Consider the following 18,229-nt stretch of genomic DNA (forward strand, 5'->3'; position numbering starts at 1 on the left):
TTCCCACCAACACTGTAGGAGGGTTCCCTTTTCTCCACACCCCCTCCAGCATTTATTATTTGTGGACTTTTTGATGATGGCCAGCCTTTTCATTTTCTTAATGGTATCTTTTAATAAACCAGAATCCTGATAAAATTTATCAATCTCTTACCTTAAGGATAGTGGTTTTTTGTGTAATGTTTAAGAAATCATTTCCTATCCCAAGATTTGTGTGGCTTTCATATTTAAATCTACAATCTATTCGAACTGATTTCTGTAGATGTGAGGTAGATATCAAGGCTTTTTAAAAGAAATTTGTTTTTATCTGTTTTCGAATTTCTTGGCATAAATTTGTTCGTAAATCCCTCATCATCTTATCTTTATCCACATGATCTCTAGTGATTTCTTCTTTTTGATTTCTAATATTATTTGTGGCTTCCCTTTTATGTCTTGATGAGGACTTGCCAATTTTAGACATCTTAACAATGAACCAAACTTAGATTTGTTGGTTCTATTTTCTCATTTATTGACTTTTATTTTTATCTTTATTTCCTCCCTTCTGCTTTCCTTGAGTTTAATTTTGCTTTCTATGACTTCTTGAGATGAATGTTGAGATGATCAACTTTCACCCGTTCATAATTTAAATGTTTTAAATCTATACATTTTCTTCTTAGCAATATTTTTGCTTCATCCCACAGATTTTAACTTGTAGTATTTTAGTCATCACTCAATTCAAAATATTTCCAATTTCCATTGTGATATTTCCATTCACCCATCTGTTATTTACACAAGTATTACCTAGTGTCTAATCTCATCATTTTCTGGCTATCATTTTGTTACGATTTCCACAGTGCTCAAAGAGCACACACTCAGTGGCAAAGAGGTGCTTCCAAGGAGTGTTTATTCTGCAGTTGGTGGGTGCACTTTTCTACACTTGCCCTTTAGGTCATTTGCTAGTCATGTTCAAATCTTCCATAAACGTAATGGCTTGTGCTATCAGTTGCAGGGAGAGAGATATGTTAGTGTGAAGGTCTTTGTTTTTTTTGTAGAGAGCTATAATTTTCTGTAATTTTTTTCTGTGCCTATTTCAAAGCTATGTTTAACTGGGTATAAATGTAGGATGCTGATGTTTCCTAGTGATCAGGCTGCTGTATCTTCAGGAAGTTGTCTTCGTATACTGTTCGCATTATCTTCCTCCAACCTTTTATTTTCAACCTTTCTGCATCCTTTTTTTCACAGCTTTATTGAGGATAAAATTAAACAGCACACATTTAATTTGTTCGAGTTGGTAAATCTCACATGTATGTACATGAAACAACCCCACAATCAAGACAATATGTCTATTATCCCCAAGTTCCTTCATGCTCCCGTCACGAGGCAACCGTCGGTCTGCAGTCAAGATAGATTAGTGCATTTTCTAGAACCTCATATAATAAAATCATATGATATGTACTCTTTGTCTTCTTTCACTCAGCGTAATTATTTTGAAATTCCTTTTTATTGCTGAATAGCATTCCACCGTATGGGTGTATCACACAGTTTGTTCACCCATTCACTTGATGATACACATTTGGGTGTTTCCAGCTTTTGACTCTTACAAATATTCTATGAGTATTCATGTCTTTGTATGGACATATGCTTTTCATTGTCTTGAGCACATACCTAGGGATGGAAATGTTAGGTCAGATAGTAGATGTGTGTTTAACTTTTTAAGAAACTGCCAAGCTATTTTCAGTAGTAGATGCACCATTTTACAGACCCAACAGCAACATATGAGAACTCCAGTTCACCGACATCTGCCCCAAAACCTGGGGCATCTTAATTCAGATGTTCATAGGTGTACAGTGGTATCTCAATTTGGTTTTTATTTGCATTTCCCTAATGATTAATGATGTTGACCATCTTATCATGTGCTCATTTGCCATCTGTTATTTGTTACTGAAGTGTCTGTTCAGTTTTTGCCTATTTTTTTAATTGGGTTGTTTTCTTATTGGCAAGTTTTGAGTTCTATACATTTTCTGGACTATCGTCTTATATCAGTGTATTAGTTCCCAATTATTGTCAAAACCACCACAAACTTAGGGGCTTAAAACAACACAAATTTATTATCTTACAGTTCTGTAGGTTAGAAGCCTGAAATGTCTGTTTGGCTAAAATTAAGGTTTGGAGAGGGCTTAATTAAGGTTTCCTGCAGGCTCTAAGGGAGCCATCTTCTTATTTTTTCCAGCTTCTAGAGGCTGCTCACTCTCCTTAGCTTTGGTCCCCTTCTCCATCCTCAAAGCCAGCTTCTCCTGTCACAGGGACCGTGTGGCCTCCCTCAACCACGTTTAAGTATGCTTGTGGTCACACTGGGCCCACCTGGATAACTTCATCTCACAGTCAACTGATGAGCAACCTTAATCCCGTCTGCAACCTGACTCCCCTTTGCCTTTTAACATTACATCTTCACAAGTTTGGGGGATGAGGACATAGACATCTTTGGGGGACCACAATCAGATGTGTGACTTGCAAATATTTTCTTCCAGTCTATGGCTGGTCTTTTCATTCTCTAACAGGGTCTTCCAAAAAGCATAAGTTATTCATTTCAGTGAAGTTCAGTTCTTAACGTCTGTTCTATGGATCCTGCTTTTGGTTTGTTATCTAAGAAAACTTTGCCTAGTCCCCCCAAAAGTTAAAGACTTTCTCCTATTTTTTCTTCTGAAAGTTTGATAGGTTTTATGTTCTATGATACATTCTGAATTAACTTTCTTCTATGGTGTGAGATATGAGTTGAAGTTTTGCATAAGGATAACCAATCGTCCCAGAACTTCCTGTTGAAAAGATTATGGGAAGTGCCAAAGGGCCCCGCTGGCCAGTGAAGAGCCTGGCAGGAGCACAACGGGAGGTCACAGACAAGGGGTCAGAAGGAGAGGCGTGTGGATGGACCTCTGGGAGCGGGCACAAGGCGTGAAGATCACTGATCACAGGTTAATGCCCAGCAGAGAACATCGCCCGAACACCCAAGCAGACAGAACGGTCAGCTAGCCTGCCATCACCACCTCAGCGCAGACAGTGGGTGCGTGCAGACAGCATCCACTGTGGTGGGTGAGGGCTGTACGTGGGCCCAGCAACGTGGGCTTCTGCTCAGCAAGGCCAGTCTTCCAGCTGCAACACCACCCCTGACAAGGTCAACCAGACACTTTGGGGCACCCACTGGGCCCACTCCACTCTGGAGAAGGCTGGCTTCATCTTTCATATTCCCACCCCACTCCCCTGTTGACTCCACCTCGATCTTCTGCCAGCAAACTCAGAGCTAGGAAGGAAGTGAGCCGGGCTCCAGGTACCTAGGCTGGTACCCATGCTCCTTCAGAGTCAAAAAGGGAATGCCTCTAAATGCTCTGAGGATGTGAATTTGGCCTGTAATTAATATTTCAGGACACCTTGTTTCTCACACACACACTGGCTTTGCCCAGTCTGGACTCCCTTCCCTGATTTCTACTGCGCTACATGACGACAGACAATTGCAATAAAACACGTCTGCACATTTTTACAACTATAAAGTATCTGATACGAAACAACTTTGCTATTTGCAAATTGTCAGCTTTTATTTAGCTAAACTAACAGTAAAACAAATAAACAAATGTCCTATTTCTCTTAGAAAACTGCCTACTAGCAAAACTCCTCTGGTCTAGTGTACGAATTTTTGCTCCCAGAGGGCCAAGATAGCACATGTGCCTGTAAACAGCAGAGCAACTTTTCTGGAGAGTAACACATGAAGATGGGTTATGCCAAGATGATTTCTCTCTGGGAGCCTTGCGTCAGCCTTATTCTCAAGTCAGTATGGTCACTGTCAGCTGTTACAATCTCCACCAGGACAGAGAAAACAGGTTTTCTGTAAGTGGCCCTTCACCCTGAGCACTGCCAATTCACTCCCCACTCCCCACTAAGGTCAACAGTGCCCAGGCTATTAACCACGACAAGCAGTATAGCGCGCTATCTGCCTCTATATTCTTACTGTCTCTGCCACTTCCCGATTCCAGAACCCAGTCAGCTCTGGCTTCAGCAGTAACCTCACGCCTTCATCTGCAGCCTGCCACCCAAGGGGCAGGGTTCGTACAGGACTCCTGACCTGGGCTCTGGGGACACGCAGCTGGGGGTGTGCAGAGGACCCCACACCCCTGGCTGTGGCCTCAGACTGTGCGAGCCTGACTGGCTCCCTGCCAAGGAGCTGCCGTGGTGGCCAAGGGTGCTGATCTGCTGCACTCGGTGACTCAGAAAATCCACACCTTCACACACAAATTAAAACACACCCACAAAATACGTATGTCTCTACCACTGACTTCACCTGCGAAGTTCCCAGACATCAATCTCACGTATATTACAAGGATCTCAAAAAATTACTCTCTTAAAGTTTGGTTTTATTATTTATATCTTACTATAATAAACACTTGATTTTTTTCCCTGCAATCTCTCTTCTCTAATTTTAGGACATTTTTATGTACAGACGATACCCGTGTGCTCCCTCTCCCCCTGCAGTTTCTCCTAGTACTAGCATCTTGCCTTAGTTAGTGTGGCACATCTGCTACAACTGATGAACCACTCCTAATTATCACTAACTGAAGTCCATAGTTGACATGAGGGTTCACTCTGTGTGCTGCACACTCCGTGGGCTCTGACAAACACACAATGACGCGGCTCCACCATTACGGACAGTGTGACTGCCCTGAAAACCTCCTGTGCCCCACCTAGGCACCCCTCTACCTCCCCGCCACTCCCCAGTCCCCTGGCAACCACTCACCTTGTTACTGTTTGCCTTTACCAGAATGCCATACAGTTGGGATCATACAGTATGTAGCTTTTTCAGACTGACTGGACTCCTAGAAACAACTGGATCTCCACACTTTATTAGCTCCACCAAGTTCACGGCAAGTTAGTATGCACTGCTCAGAAGTATACTGAGGACTGAAGGAACAAAATCCCATGGACCAGTTCTGGATAACACAGCATTTCAAGAATATTCTCCCTTGGATTAGTTAAAACATAAATACAAACTGGGTCTTTTATCCAATTCATAATGAATTGTTACTGCTAGAAATAATTGGTACAAAACCTGAAAATGGCTATAACTGCTCACAGTAAAATCTAGATCTCCAAAAAAAATTTTTTTTTAATAAGAAAAGGAAGAGAGACTTCCCTGGTGGTCCAGTGGTTCAGAATCCACCTTACAATGCAGGGGACATGGGTTCGATCCCTGGTCGGGGAACTAAGATCCCACATGCCGCAGGGCAACTAAGCCCAAGAGCCACAACTAGAGAGAAGCCCAAGCGCCTCAACAAAAGATCTCGCGTGCCACGACGAAGATCCCACGTGCCGCGACTAAGACCTGACGCAGCCAAATAAATAAAATGAAAAAAAAAAAAAAAAAAAGGATGAAAATGGGAATGTAAGTTGATACAGCCACTATGGAGAACAGTATGGAGGTTCCTTAAAAAACTAAAAATAGAACTACCATACGACCCAGCAATCCCACTACTGGGCATATACCCAAAGAAAACCATAATTCAAAAAGACACATGCAACCCCAATGTTTACTGCAGCACTATTTACAATAGCCAGGACAGCAACCTAAATGTCCATCAACAGAGGAATGGAGAAAGATGTGGTACATAGATACAATGGAACATTAATCAGCCACAAAAAGAAATGAAATTGGGCCATTTGCAGAAACGTGGATGGACCTAGAGACTGTCATATAGAGTGAAGTAAGTCAGAAAGAGAAAAACAAGTATCATACCAACGCATATATGTGGAATCTAGAAAAATGGTATAGATGATCTTATTTGCAAAGCAGAAATAGAGACACAGCCATAGAGAACAAATGTATGGATAAAAAGGGGGAAGGCTGGGGGCGGGGGGGGTGGTGAACTGGGAGACTGGGATTGACACATATACACTATTGATACTAAGTATAAAATAGACAACTCATGGGAACATACATACTGTATTGCACAGGGAACTCTACTCACTGCTCTGTGCTGACCTAAATGGGAAGGAAATCCAAAAAGGAGGGGGATGTGTGTATACATATAGCCAATTCACTTTGCTATACAGCAGAAACTAACACAACATTGTAAAGCAACGATACTCTAATAAAAATTAATTTAAAAAACAAAAGGAAGAAAAAATATCTAAGAAACTTGGACTAGAAATTATGACTGCAAAAGATAATGGAAGAGTAATTAGGCAAGAAATAGAAATCAAAGACATCCAGATTGGAAAATAAGGATGACAACCTCTTATTTGCAGATGACACAATTCTACATACAGAAAAAACCCTTAAAATTTTACACCAAAAAAACTATCCTCACTAATAAATTTATCAAGATTGCAAATACAAGACTCTAAGCAAAGTGGGTACAGAGTGGATGTACCTCAACATATGGAATAGTAAAGGCCATAAAATGCAAGCCCACAGCTAACATCACACTCACAGTGAAAAGCTGAAGCTTTTCCTCTAAGATCAGAAACAAGACAAGGGTGTCTACTTTTACCAGTTTTATTCAATATAACACTGAAAGTTCCAGTCAGAGCAATTAGGCAAAAAAGAACTGGAAGGTATCCAAGTCAGAAAGAAAGAAGTACAACTGTACTCGCAGATGACATGATATTATGTATAGAAAACCTTAAAGATCCCACCAAAAAAACTGTTTGAACTAATCAACAAATTCAGTAAAACTGCAGGATACAAAATCAATATAGAAAAATCAGCTGTGTTTCTATACACTAATACTTAGCTATCAGAAAGAGAAATTAAGAAAATAATCTCACTTACAATTGCATCAAAAACTAAAATACCTAGGAATAAATTTAACCAACGAGGTGAAAGACTTGTACATTTGAAAATGGACAAGACCGAGAATAGCCAAAACAATCTTGAAAAAGAAGAACATACTTGGAGGACTCATACTTCTTGATTCCAAAACTAACTATAAAACTAGAGTAACCAAGTGTGGTACTGGCATTAAGGCGAGACACATAGATCAAGGGAACAGCATTGAGAGTCCAGAAATAAACCCATATATAAATATGGTCAACTGATTTTTCACAAGGGTACAAGACCATTCAACAAATGGCGCTAAGATGACTGGATATATACGTGCAAAAGAATGCATCTGGACTCGTCCCTCACACCACATACAAAAATTAACTCAAAACAGATCAAAGGCCTAAATGTAAAAGCTTAAAGTATAAATTCTTAGAAGAAAACACAGATGTAAATTTTTGTCACCATATCAGAATGAACCAACAGGAGATCATAGATAAATAATAGGTAGATAAAGAAAGAAAAAGACAGACACAGAGATAGATATTTATTTTAAGGAATTGGCTTAAGTAATTGTGGCGACAGGCTAGCAGGCGGGAAATTCAGGCAGGACTTGACACTACAGTCTTGAAGCAGAACTTAACTTTCCTCCAGGAAACCTCAGTTTTTGCTCTTGAGGCCTTCAATTGACTGGATGAGGTCTCGTCACACTATTGAGGGCAAGCTCCTCTACTTAACGTCAACGATTGTAGATGTTAATCACATCTACAAAATATCTTGAAAGGACCCAGATTAGTGTTTGATTTAGTAACTGATTACTACAGCCTAGCCCAGCTGACACAACTAACCATCACAATGACCTTGGACTAGGCAATGATTTCTTAGACATAATATCAAAATTACAAGTAACCAAAGAAAAAACAGAAAAATTACGTTGCATAAAAATATAAAAATCTGTGCATCAAAGAAATAGTATCAAAAAAAGTGAAAAGAGGGGCTTCCCTGGTGGCGCAGTGGTTAAGAATCCGCCTGCCAATGCAGGGGACGTGGGTTCGAGCCCTGGTCTGGGAAGATACCACATGCCACGGAGCAACTAAGCCCGAGTGCCACAACTACTGAGTCTGTGCTCTAGAGGCCACGAGCCACAACTACTGAGCCCGTGCACCACAACTACTGAGTCTGCGCTCTGGAGCCCGCAAGCCACACCTATTGAAGCCCACGTGCCTAGAGCCCATGCTCCCCAACAAGAGAAGCTCCCGCTCGCCGCAACGAGAGAAAGCCCGCGCACAGCAACAAAGACCAAAAATGCAGCCAAAAGTAAGTAAATAACTAAATTTAAAAAAAAAAACGTGACAAGACAGACCAGAGAACAGGAGAAAATATTTGCAAACCATATATCTGATACAGGTCTAATATCCAGAATATATAAGACCTCTTACAACTCAACAATAAAACTACAAATAAACCAATTTTTTATATGGGCAAAGGACCTGAGTAGACATTTCTCTGAAGAAAATACACAAATAGCCAGTGATCTTGTAAAAAGATGCTCAGCATCATTAGTGACTGGGAAAAACCTCAACGAAATTCCACTTTACACCTACGAGGATGGCTAGAATCAAAGACAAACAATAACGTGTTGGTGAGGACGCGGAGAACTGCTGGCAGAGATGTAAAACGGCACAACTACTTTGGAAAACAGCCAGGTAGTTCCTCAAATGACTAAACACAGTTACCTTATGACTCGGCAATTCCACTCCTAGGTATATCCACCCAAGAGAAATGAAAACATATGCCCTCATAAAAACTTATATACAAATGTTTGTAACAGCATTACTTATCACAGCCAAAATATGTAAACAGCCCGAATAGCCATCATTCTGGAATGTTCTAGAATTAGTGGTGATGTCTGCACAATCTTGTGGATATGGTAAAAACCACTGGGCTGAACAGTTTAATGAAAGGTGAATTTTATGGTATGTCATTTACATCTCGACTTCACAAGGAACGTGTAGGTATGGCAGAACCTCCTGTCCTGGCTCTGCTGGCCTTGGGCCCCACACCTCCAGGCTAGGACGTAGCGGGCCACCGGGAGCAGCGGAGCTTCAGCTCCAGGAAGCACCCTCCCCGGGGGCACGAGAGGATCCAACTGAGGTGTTGGCCACCACCCTCCCGTAAGGAGCCCGGCAGCGTTGCACACCAAGTCAGCTCAAAGGGGGACTGTCCAGCCTCCGCAGGGCTACTCTGAGATGCAGGTCGAGGTGTGTGTTCTGGTGGGCCAGCGAGCTGTATGCCCCACCTGTGTGAGATGAGTGCGTGAATGAACTGCACAACACCACCTCCAGGTCCACCTGTGACGTGCACTGGTCAGAACAGCAATGCAAACAATCGTAAATGCACTGGTAACACCCGTGACTGTGGGAGGGCAGGAGTGGTGCCCACCCAGGGGTGGATCCACCAGGGCCACTGCACCCAGGTGGGACGGGGGAGGGGTGCCAGGCATGCCAGGTCTCACTAGCACCCAGAAGCCCATCTGTCTGCCTTCAACCATGAGCAGAAATTAACTTTGTCCAGAAAGCACTAGCGGCTTAATGAAGCCTCCTATATAACCTCACGTAACCTCTTGGAAAGTTAGTCCACCCTTTACACAGGAGGACAGACCTGATGCAAATGCATATCTTGACATAATTTAAGTGAATGTTCTTAGATTAACAACATTTTTAAAAGCTACAACTTACTGATTAATCATTCTGATTGTGATTAAAACCATTCATATTGTTTCATGACACCACAACTCTATGGGGTAAGCATGACCTTCTCAGAAGGAACTGAAGGGCACAGGGCTAAGTGGCCCAAAGCCACAGGGTAGAGGGCCCTAGGATTTCCATCAGCTTCCTCTCTGCTGCTCTTCGTTGATCAATTTACAGACCCGGTTCGGCTTAGAACCTCACTGCTAACGGCGCTTGGGTTCTGCCAGTGAGGTCAGCCAGAGGAGGACCACAGACTCCGTCACCCACTCGATCACCAAGGCTGACAGAACTGGCGCCTACCTATCACCTCCATGGTACTGTCTACCTTTATGTCCTAAAGAAGCAGTCTCACAAGGACTTAACACAGGGAGGGCTGAAAAACACACCCCAACCTGTCTGCTGAGCAGAACTCAGTAAAATCTGCATCGCATAAATAGTCACCTAGTTTCTGGCAGTCATTTTAATAATTTGCAATACAAATAAATGATTCTAACACTTCTTTGTAGCCAAATACATTGTTTTCAAAAATGGTATTTCTAATAATCTTAAATATCTCAAATAAGAAAACACCCAATTTCTGATGTTTAGCTTCAAAAAATATACTCTGGGGATTTTTTTTTTTAATTCAAAGAATATTAAATGCTTAGAATACATTTATAAATAATATTAAAATTTTATTACTGTGATGGGCAGCTTGGACATCAACTCTCAGAGGCCAATGAAGCAAAAATATCACACACAAGGACACTGTGTCAAGGAGGACAACGGTGACAGGTGAGGAGAAGATCTGCAAATCGGGGATAGAGAAGGTTGGAGAGGACCCAGGTAGTGAGGGCACAGGTGGTAAACAAAGGGCACAGGCAGGAAGGAGCCAGAGCACAGCGAACAGGCGAGCTACCTCTCATAAGCAGTCTTCAAATTCATGGTTGGGGCTGATGTGAGGGGACCACATCCAGAATGATGGGGAAAAGGGGTTTAAAGGGATCCACTCAAGAGAAACAGAACATAAGAACAGCAGTGGCCATAGGCTGATAGAAGGGAGCTACAGAGATTACAGGTGAGGGAGATTCACCAGAGGACGATGGACAGTACAGAGGCACAAACGGAGAGAGGAGCCACTTTCAACCACAGTTTATTTTCTAAACCAATAAATGTATTCAGCACCTCTTAGCACTAAGCTTTAAAACCTAATGGATTAAAATGTGTCATCCAAATTTAAAATGATCTTACTAATATATCAGCTTATCTACCATCACCAATCATAGATCATTTTTATTTCTATACAGGGCCACAAACACAGCAAAGTGAGTATCACAGTAATTCTCAAGAATCAAGGGTTTAAGACAACTGTGGTCTCAAAGGTGAATCAAGACTCAGGAATTTCCGTTCTCTGGTTAGTAGAACAGAACAGAGGGGGACCTAATGTGGGAACTGTATTTATACCAAATGAAGGTCAGATAACACGACAAAGGTTTTTTGTACCAGTTTGGCAAGAGAAAAAAGGTAAGAAAAATCTGAGGTCCAGCCACACACTCTAGTATAGACATGGCAACAACAAAGAGCCAAGACAAGATGAAAATATTTACATTTCAAGTAGAGAGTAATTCAATAAAACATCCTCAATATTAAAGTCTTTTACATTTTAATTACTATGTAATTGTGTTAATTTGCTTTATAATTTTATAGGGCTAAGAAGTTTATACATTTGCATTAATACAATTTTATGCATTAAACAATGTTTCAACAAAAATAATTCAAGACAATACTGAGTCCAAAAGAATTATTTTTCTCCTTAAAGAAGTCCATATGTTACTCAAGATTAAGAAACCCAGGCAATTAGATATTTTACTTTTCTTGTGAACTCAATTACTTTTACTTGAGTATTAAGATGATTTTTTAAATTACAGCAATAAAAAGATAATTTATGATAGTGGATATAATCTGGACATCTGGCAATCACTACTTATTTGGACAATGTGGCTTGAGAAGCAGTAAAACAATACATTTCTCTTTGTCAGTTATCCACTGTGGAGAAAAACTACCTTTTTCCCTCAAATTAAGGGCTGACAAACTACAAAGGCTATAAAATCTCACCCTGTGTAATAAAGCATTCACAATTACCATGCTTGTTGATTGGAAGAGTCTTTGGACCCAAAAAACATGACATTAAGTATTATAACTAATTTTACTACATTTTAATGTAGGTGTCCTGTTGAAACCTCACTTTACATTACACTGTTAATTTTCCAGATTACTTTGTAAAATTATCTATTGTTAAAAGCCTGTTTTAAAAAAAAAAGCTATTATATCAGATGAAGGAAGAATACACACACTCAATTGTTCAGTGTTTCCCCATAATCTCTGAACAATATTTTAATTACTCAACTGCACTGAACAAACAAGAAACAGTTTTCACTCTCAATGAATTCAAAGATTTGCTTCTTTACTGACCACAGGGTTTCTCACTTCTATTGGTTTCTCAGTGCCAGAGATTAGTCTTCCTTTGGAGGTGGAATATTACCTTTACTTTTGTATAATCTTTTGGCTGCCAAAATCTCAGACAGATGTAAGCAGCTGCTCAGTACTCAACTAAGACAAGATAAAAGAGTTCACATGGTAAGTCTACATCGGGAGCAGAGGGGTCACTGCACAATCCTTACACGGTATCTGGTCAGCTACCCACTGGGGAAAGGATGAGTCCTGGAATCTTTCTAAGTTAAGAAAGTGAAATCTATCTGGCTTTTATCACTGATTTCATAAATGAAGTTGCAGAAGAAATCTTGTACTGATCTTTAGATTACATGTAAAAATGAAATGCAGAGGACCTTTAGCAATTTTTTAGGTGAGAATATCCCATTAGAGATGTATGTAAACACAATGGGCAACCTCTTCATATCCAGTGATTCTTAAAAATCACGTACTCACTCCATGATTCCCTCAAACTCCCTTATTTCACAGGATGACAGTTTTGCCTTGTCATTTATTTTCTGTGTCATCAAATACCTTCAATCATTTTCTCCTCAGAAAATACTTATGGTGTATCTTTTATTTTCAGTATTCCACTATACTTTTAAAATAACCAACATTTTCAATATGACCTATGATAAGATTTCCATCTGCTGTTTAGTAACTTCAAAGAGGCATATTAATTTTAGCATAAAAGATATTCTATTTCCATACATTCTGCTTGTCAATAAACACAGTACTGGGTAGGAATTAACTGCTAACGCTCCTATCAAGCCTGTAATACGCTGCATCCACTGCTTTTCATAATGTTTCTGTTTTATATACAAAATACAAACGCTTTCCAAAATCTTCGGAGCTGGAATCTTTTTGTGAACACAACCAAAAGCCAATCAAGTTGTTACTGGAAAATCATACTGTTACTTCTCAGAAAAGTGAAATCAGTGCCTTTTAGATCCTTCCCAGCAATTAATTATACTATAATGCTACACACATATGTCTAAAAAATATACTCACCGAGGAAATCTGGGGGAAAAAATTCCTTAAGTAACTCCCCAAACTGTTATTCATGACACTAGACAGTATCATCCGCGCTTACACTCTTTAACGTGTACATGCAAGCACGGCTGTGTACCCACGAGAAGAGTGAGCACAGCTTTGACCGAAGTCTATACCTCACGATGCGTCTTCCAGAGCCGCCCACATGGTCACACACCAAATCCAGGGTGGGAAACATATTGATATTTTCCAGCCATGTACTCTAAATTTTCAAAACAATATGAATTTCATGCGTATTTATCAATAACAATATATACTTAGTGGGAAGCAGTTAAATCAATGAATGGTATTAAGTAATCCAGACTAATAAACCATATGCAAGTCAAACTAGTTCACTCCCCAAGCACTTACTCAAATTTGAAGTGTGGTAAATTCTTTTAAAAAGATAATTTAAAATTATAATTTAAAAAAAAATTTTACACCCAAAAGACTCAAATACCATTGACCACCTCTTATAAATGTTTATGTTCCAAAATCCTGAAAAGTCACACATAAACCTGTAACAACAAATGCCATTACTTTAAAATACTAGAAAAAATATTTTTTAAATGAGGGATTCTGAAAATTAGTAATTAAAACCATTAAAGCATAACACTGACCTAACAGGACAAATATTTTACTTTCGTAATCTTTATTAATACATGATCATCCCCTAGAGTCTCACCTGCTAGCCTTTCAAACAAATTTCGAAGGCAACACACACGTGGGCGGGGGAAGTCCTTCACAACAGTGGGTGCGGGGAAAGGAGAGTGGACCAGAGGTCAAGGTGCCCAGGGTCTCAGCCCACCAATGTAGAAACAATGTACAGCATTCAGATGGTTACCAGCGCCCACGTATGACAGGACACACTCTCCCAGTGGGCAAGGGGTCACGAGAGACCGACTTAGACTGTCAGGAACCACCACTCTCACATAGGATATCAGTGTAATTCCACTTAATCTCAACCACTTAAAATTTTTAAGAATGTATGCCAAGCTAATAGTTCATTTCAAACCTATTTTAATAAATTACACATGCACTAATTTGTATGTATACATTCTCTATGTGTCACTTTAAACATCTTTGATAATTAAAGCCACATTGAAATTAGTAAATTTAGATAAACTGCCGCTGACTTTACCGTATCACTGGCCAAGAAAAGGTAGCTCACAGCTTTAACTTTGAATGCACTTGATAAAAACATGCCAGGGTTGAGAAATCTGTCCTTGTTACATGACCACCTTACTATTTTCTTCAGAAAACAGAACCCATAAGAGAGAAGTATTTTCAACAAAGTAGTACACCCAAGCGCTCTGAAATGAAAAACGGCGACGGAAAGCCTCAAGTCACTCTGGTAAAAGCAGAGCACAGGTGGACTTTCAATTCAGAATTATGTAGCTGCCAAAGCGAAGGATAAATGAACAAAACTAACCCCAGAAAAAAAAAAAAAAAAAAAACTAACCCCAGTTAGTGCTAAGAGCACTGGGGGCAGATATTATGAAGAAAAACTGGAACGTATATTTGGATAATTTGCAATCTCTAATTCTATAAAAATTGCTAGAACTCAACCATCTTTCTTAACAATATTTCTGGTGAAATCAAATTCAAAACATAATACCTGGGATTCCTCCTTCTCCTAACAAGAAATTAAACTTATTACGTAATCTGTACTGTTAAATACTCCACAAATTCCAATTTGCAAGAAGTATACAATATAGGATAAATAATAAAAGGTGTGTATAGGGGAAGGCTACAATAATTCCAATTTCTGCTACCTCAGCAAGTTACTGTACACATACCACATCAATATAACAGAAATGGCACAGTTTCTGAGGACACATTCCACATTTTATTTACAATTTAAGACTAACGTTAATCTCAAAATCACATATCCATACATCTATTTCCTTTTTGTTGATTTCACTTAAATGTAAATGCATGGTTTGTCCAACAAAGACTGTAAACAACTCTTCACCGCGTCTGGTACATGGAACACCCAGGAACAGCTTGTAACGGAAATCCGTCCACCTCCCCACAACAATTTTATTATAAATACAGGTATCAAAACAATCCTGAACGTATTTTTGATACTACTAGTAGTCAGCACCTATACCGCTTCAAAAATGAACACATTTTGTGACAATATTCATTGTACCTGCTATTTTAGACAATTTCAACGGAAGCTCTTTCACTAAGCAAGAGCACGCCGTTCCGGGTTTTCCTTCTCGAGCTTTCTCTTCAGAAACACATCTGCTTGCACAGCCATCTGACTCTTCTCGCTGTTCTTCCACCTGGAAACCTGAGTTCCACTCTGAGTACTCCAGGTTCATGCTTAAATGACGGTGCCTTAACAAGAAAAAAAACTGTGCTGAATTTTCCTCCTGTTACCTGAAAACATAATGGGTGTACATATATTAAATATACTCTTACAGATGTCCAGGTCATGTTTACCAGCTGGAATTATCTTACTTAATGTGTGGGTATTTTGCATTGTGATATTTAATCAAGACATTAACATGAATAGAAGGTTGTTGATTTAAGACAAGTTTTAAATCCACTAAAATTAATTGTTGTATGTTTGTCCTTCTGGTGGCTGTGGAAGCTTCATATTTTCTTTGGACATCATTAGACGTCTTAGCTCTTGAAGTACAACTTTAATGCTGTATGAATTTTGCCATTTTGCTAACACTGGTATGCTCCGTGCGTCCACCTGAAAGGAGGGGGAAAAGAGTAAAATTAACTGCCAAGTTTAAAGGGGTCTGGCACCAATTTACTAGACACACTTTGATAAGAAGTGCTTTGAAAAATTCATAGCCTGGCTCTATTTTCACAAAGCGAACATTATGAAACTACTGGTTCATATAATACTTAGGGAAAATATTCCTTCTTCAACAGGTGTTTCCTAAAAATTTGTGTCCTTTCTGTGTGGTGCTTTTCTGTAAACGTGTAGTGAACTTCGGTCACCAGAAATAAACAAATGCTATATAAAATAACTACACGTAAACATATTTACCAATTCCTTCTTGATAAGGTCAGAGGTTTCTCTCCATTTCCAATGCCACGACCCAAAGTCTGGGCAATGACCTCCACCAGGATTAAGGAGAGAACTGCGAAGCCTGACCTCTGCTTTCAGATCTCTCTCCCGTGTGTTCTCCGCACTGTGCTAAATTCATCTTCCGCTGCAGGAAACTGGCAGGATGGGGCTGGAGCTCCTTCAAAGCCTCACCCCCAGGTGCTTGCCATCTCTCGGCCTGCGTGGCAGTTCCCTGGAAAACCCCTCCCGCAGGGTTTCTCTTTGTCTGACCTCAGAACTCACCCACGGAGGACCACCTAGTCCCCGGCCCACCCCTCCACCTGGTGTTTGCCAAAAATAACCAGTGTCAATTGTGTGACACCTCGGAGACACAAACTACTATGTACAAAATAAGCAACAAGGATGTACTGTACAACACAGGGAAAGATAACCACTATATTGTAATAACTTTAAATGCAGTATAATTTATAGAAACACTGAATCACTATGTTGTACATCTGAAACAAATATAATACTGTAAATCGACTATATACTTCAATAAAAAATAAAAATTTTTTTTAAATTAAAGAAATTGCTTAAACGGTTCAACACCTCTGCTGGGTGAGGAGATGGTAAGAGGAAAGCAGGAAGGTGACCAAATACTTCACAGGAAAGGTGGGAAATTAGATGTCCAGTGAGGCTTTGAAAAGTTCCAACACACGCCTGTGAATCTAGAAGACACACATGTGCAGGGCTGTACAGGCTCAAAAGACCTGAGAAGGCCATATACTCTCACCTATGGCTGACCTTGAGCAACATATAAAGAATTTGATTATGCACCATAACCAAGTGGGATTTAGCCCAGAAGGGCAAGGTTGGTTCAATATATAAAAATCAATCAATGTAATACACCATATTAACAGAACAGAGAGCAAAAACCATGATTATCTCAACAGACACAAAAAAGCTCTGACAAAATCCAACAACCTTTCATGATAAAAACACTCAACAAACTAGGTATATCAACCCAATAAAGAGCACCTACAAAAAATATACAGCTAACAGCACACTCCATGGTGAAGGACCGAAAGCTTTCCTCCTGAGATAAGACAAGACAAGGACATCTGCTGCCATCACTGCTACTCAACACTGAACTGGAGGCTCTGGCAAGGCAACTAGGCAAGAAGATGAAATTAAAGGTTTTGAAAAGAAAGAAGTGAAACCATCTCTATGCGCAGAGGCCATGGCCTTGTACACAGATCCTAGGGCAGCCATTAAAGGAACTGCTGGAGGGAATAAACAAGTAGAGCGCGGCTGCAGGGTGCAGGATCCACCAAGGACACCTCGTCTGTGTGCTTGCGATGAATGGTCTGAAAAGCAACTCCAGGAAACAATGCCGTCTACAACAGGATAAGGAACAGAAGTGCAGGCCATGTACACGGAATACTATAAAAAACTGTTGACAAAGACATCCCATGTACATGATCAGAAGACTTAATGTTGTTAAGCTGACAATGCTCCTCAAATTCATCTACAGATGTCACACAATCCCTATGAAAATTTCAACTGCCCTGTTTTTTCTTTCCTTTTTTGCACAGCTGGACAACCTGAGCCTTTAATTCATATGGAAATGCAAGGAACCCAGAATAGCTGAAACAATATGAAAAAGAACACTTACTACAAAGCTACAGTAATCAAGAAGGGTGTGGGACTTCCCTGGCGGTCCAGTGGTTAAAACACTGCACTTCCATTGCAGGGGGCACGGGTTCGATCCCTGGTCAGTGAACTAAGATCCCGCATGCTGCGCAGGTGGCCAAAACAAACAAACAAAACAAAAACAAAGGGTGGGGCTCACATAAGGATGGACATACAGATCAATGGAATGGAATACAACTGAGAACCCAGATCAATGGAATGGAATACAACTGAGAACCCAGATCAATGGAATGGAATACAACTGAGAACCCAGAAGTAAATCCATGCACGTACAGTTAAAAGATCTCTGACAAGGGTGTCAACCATGGGGAAAGGACAGTCTCTTCAACAGATGGTGTTGGGACAACTGGACATTCATGTGCAAAGGAATGAAGCTGGACCCTTAACTCAAAATGGAACAAAGACCTAAATTAACAGCTGAAACAATAATACTCTTCATGGACATATATACACTACCAAATGTAAAAT

At 40.1% G+C, this 18,229-nt stretch overlaps 1 protein-coding gene across 1 annotated transcript in view; it reads right to left on the bottom strand.

The window, feature by feature from the left end:
- Positions 1-10,184: 10,184 nt before the first annotated feature.
- The window catches only part of UBE2V2 (ubiquitin conjugating enzyme E2 V2), a 35,233-nt gene continuing 27,188 nt past the window's right edge, over positions 10,185-18,229 (bottom strand). The window contains exon 4 of the mRNA XM_059901859.1: positions 10,185-15,742. Coding sequence (XP_059757842.1) covers positions 15,596-15,742 — 147 coding nt within the window. The 3' untranslated portion in view covers positions 10,185-15,595. The remainder of the gene's footprint in view (positions 15,743-18,229) is intronic.

This window comes from Balaenoptera ricei, chromosome 17 (genome assembly GCF_028023285.1).
Source record: "Balaenoptera ricei isolate mBalRic1 chromosome 17, mBalRic1.hap2, whole genome shotgun sequence".
Taxonomy (NCBI): Eukaryota; Metazoa; Chordata; class Mammalia; order Artiodactyla; family Balaenopteridae; genus Balaenoptera; species Balaenoptera ricei.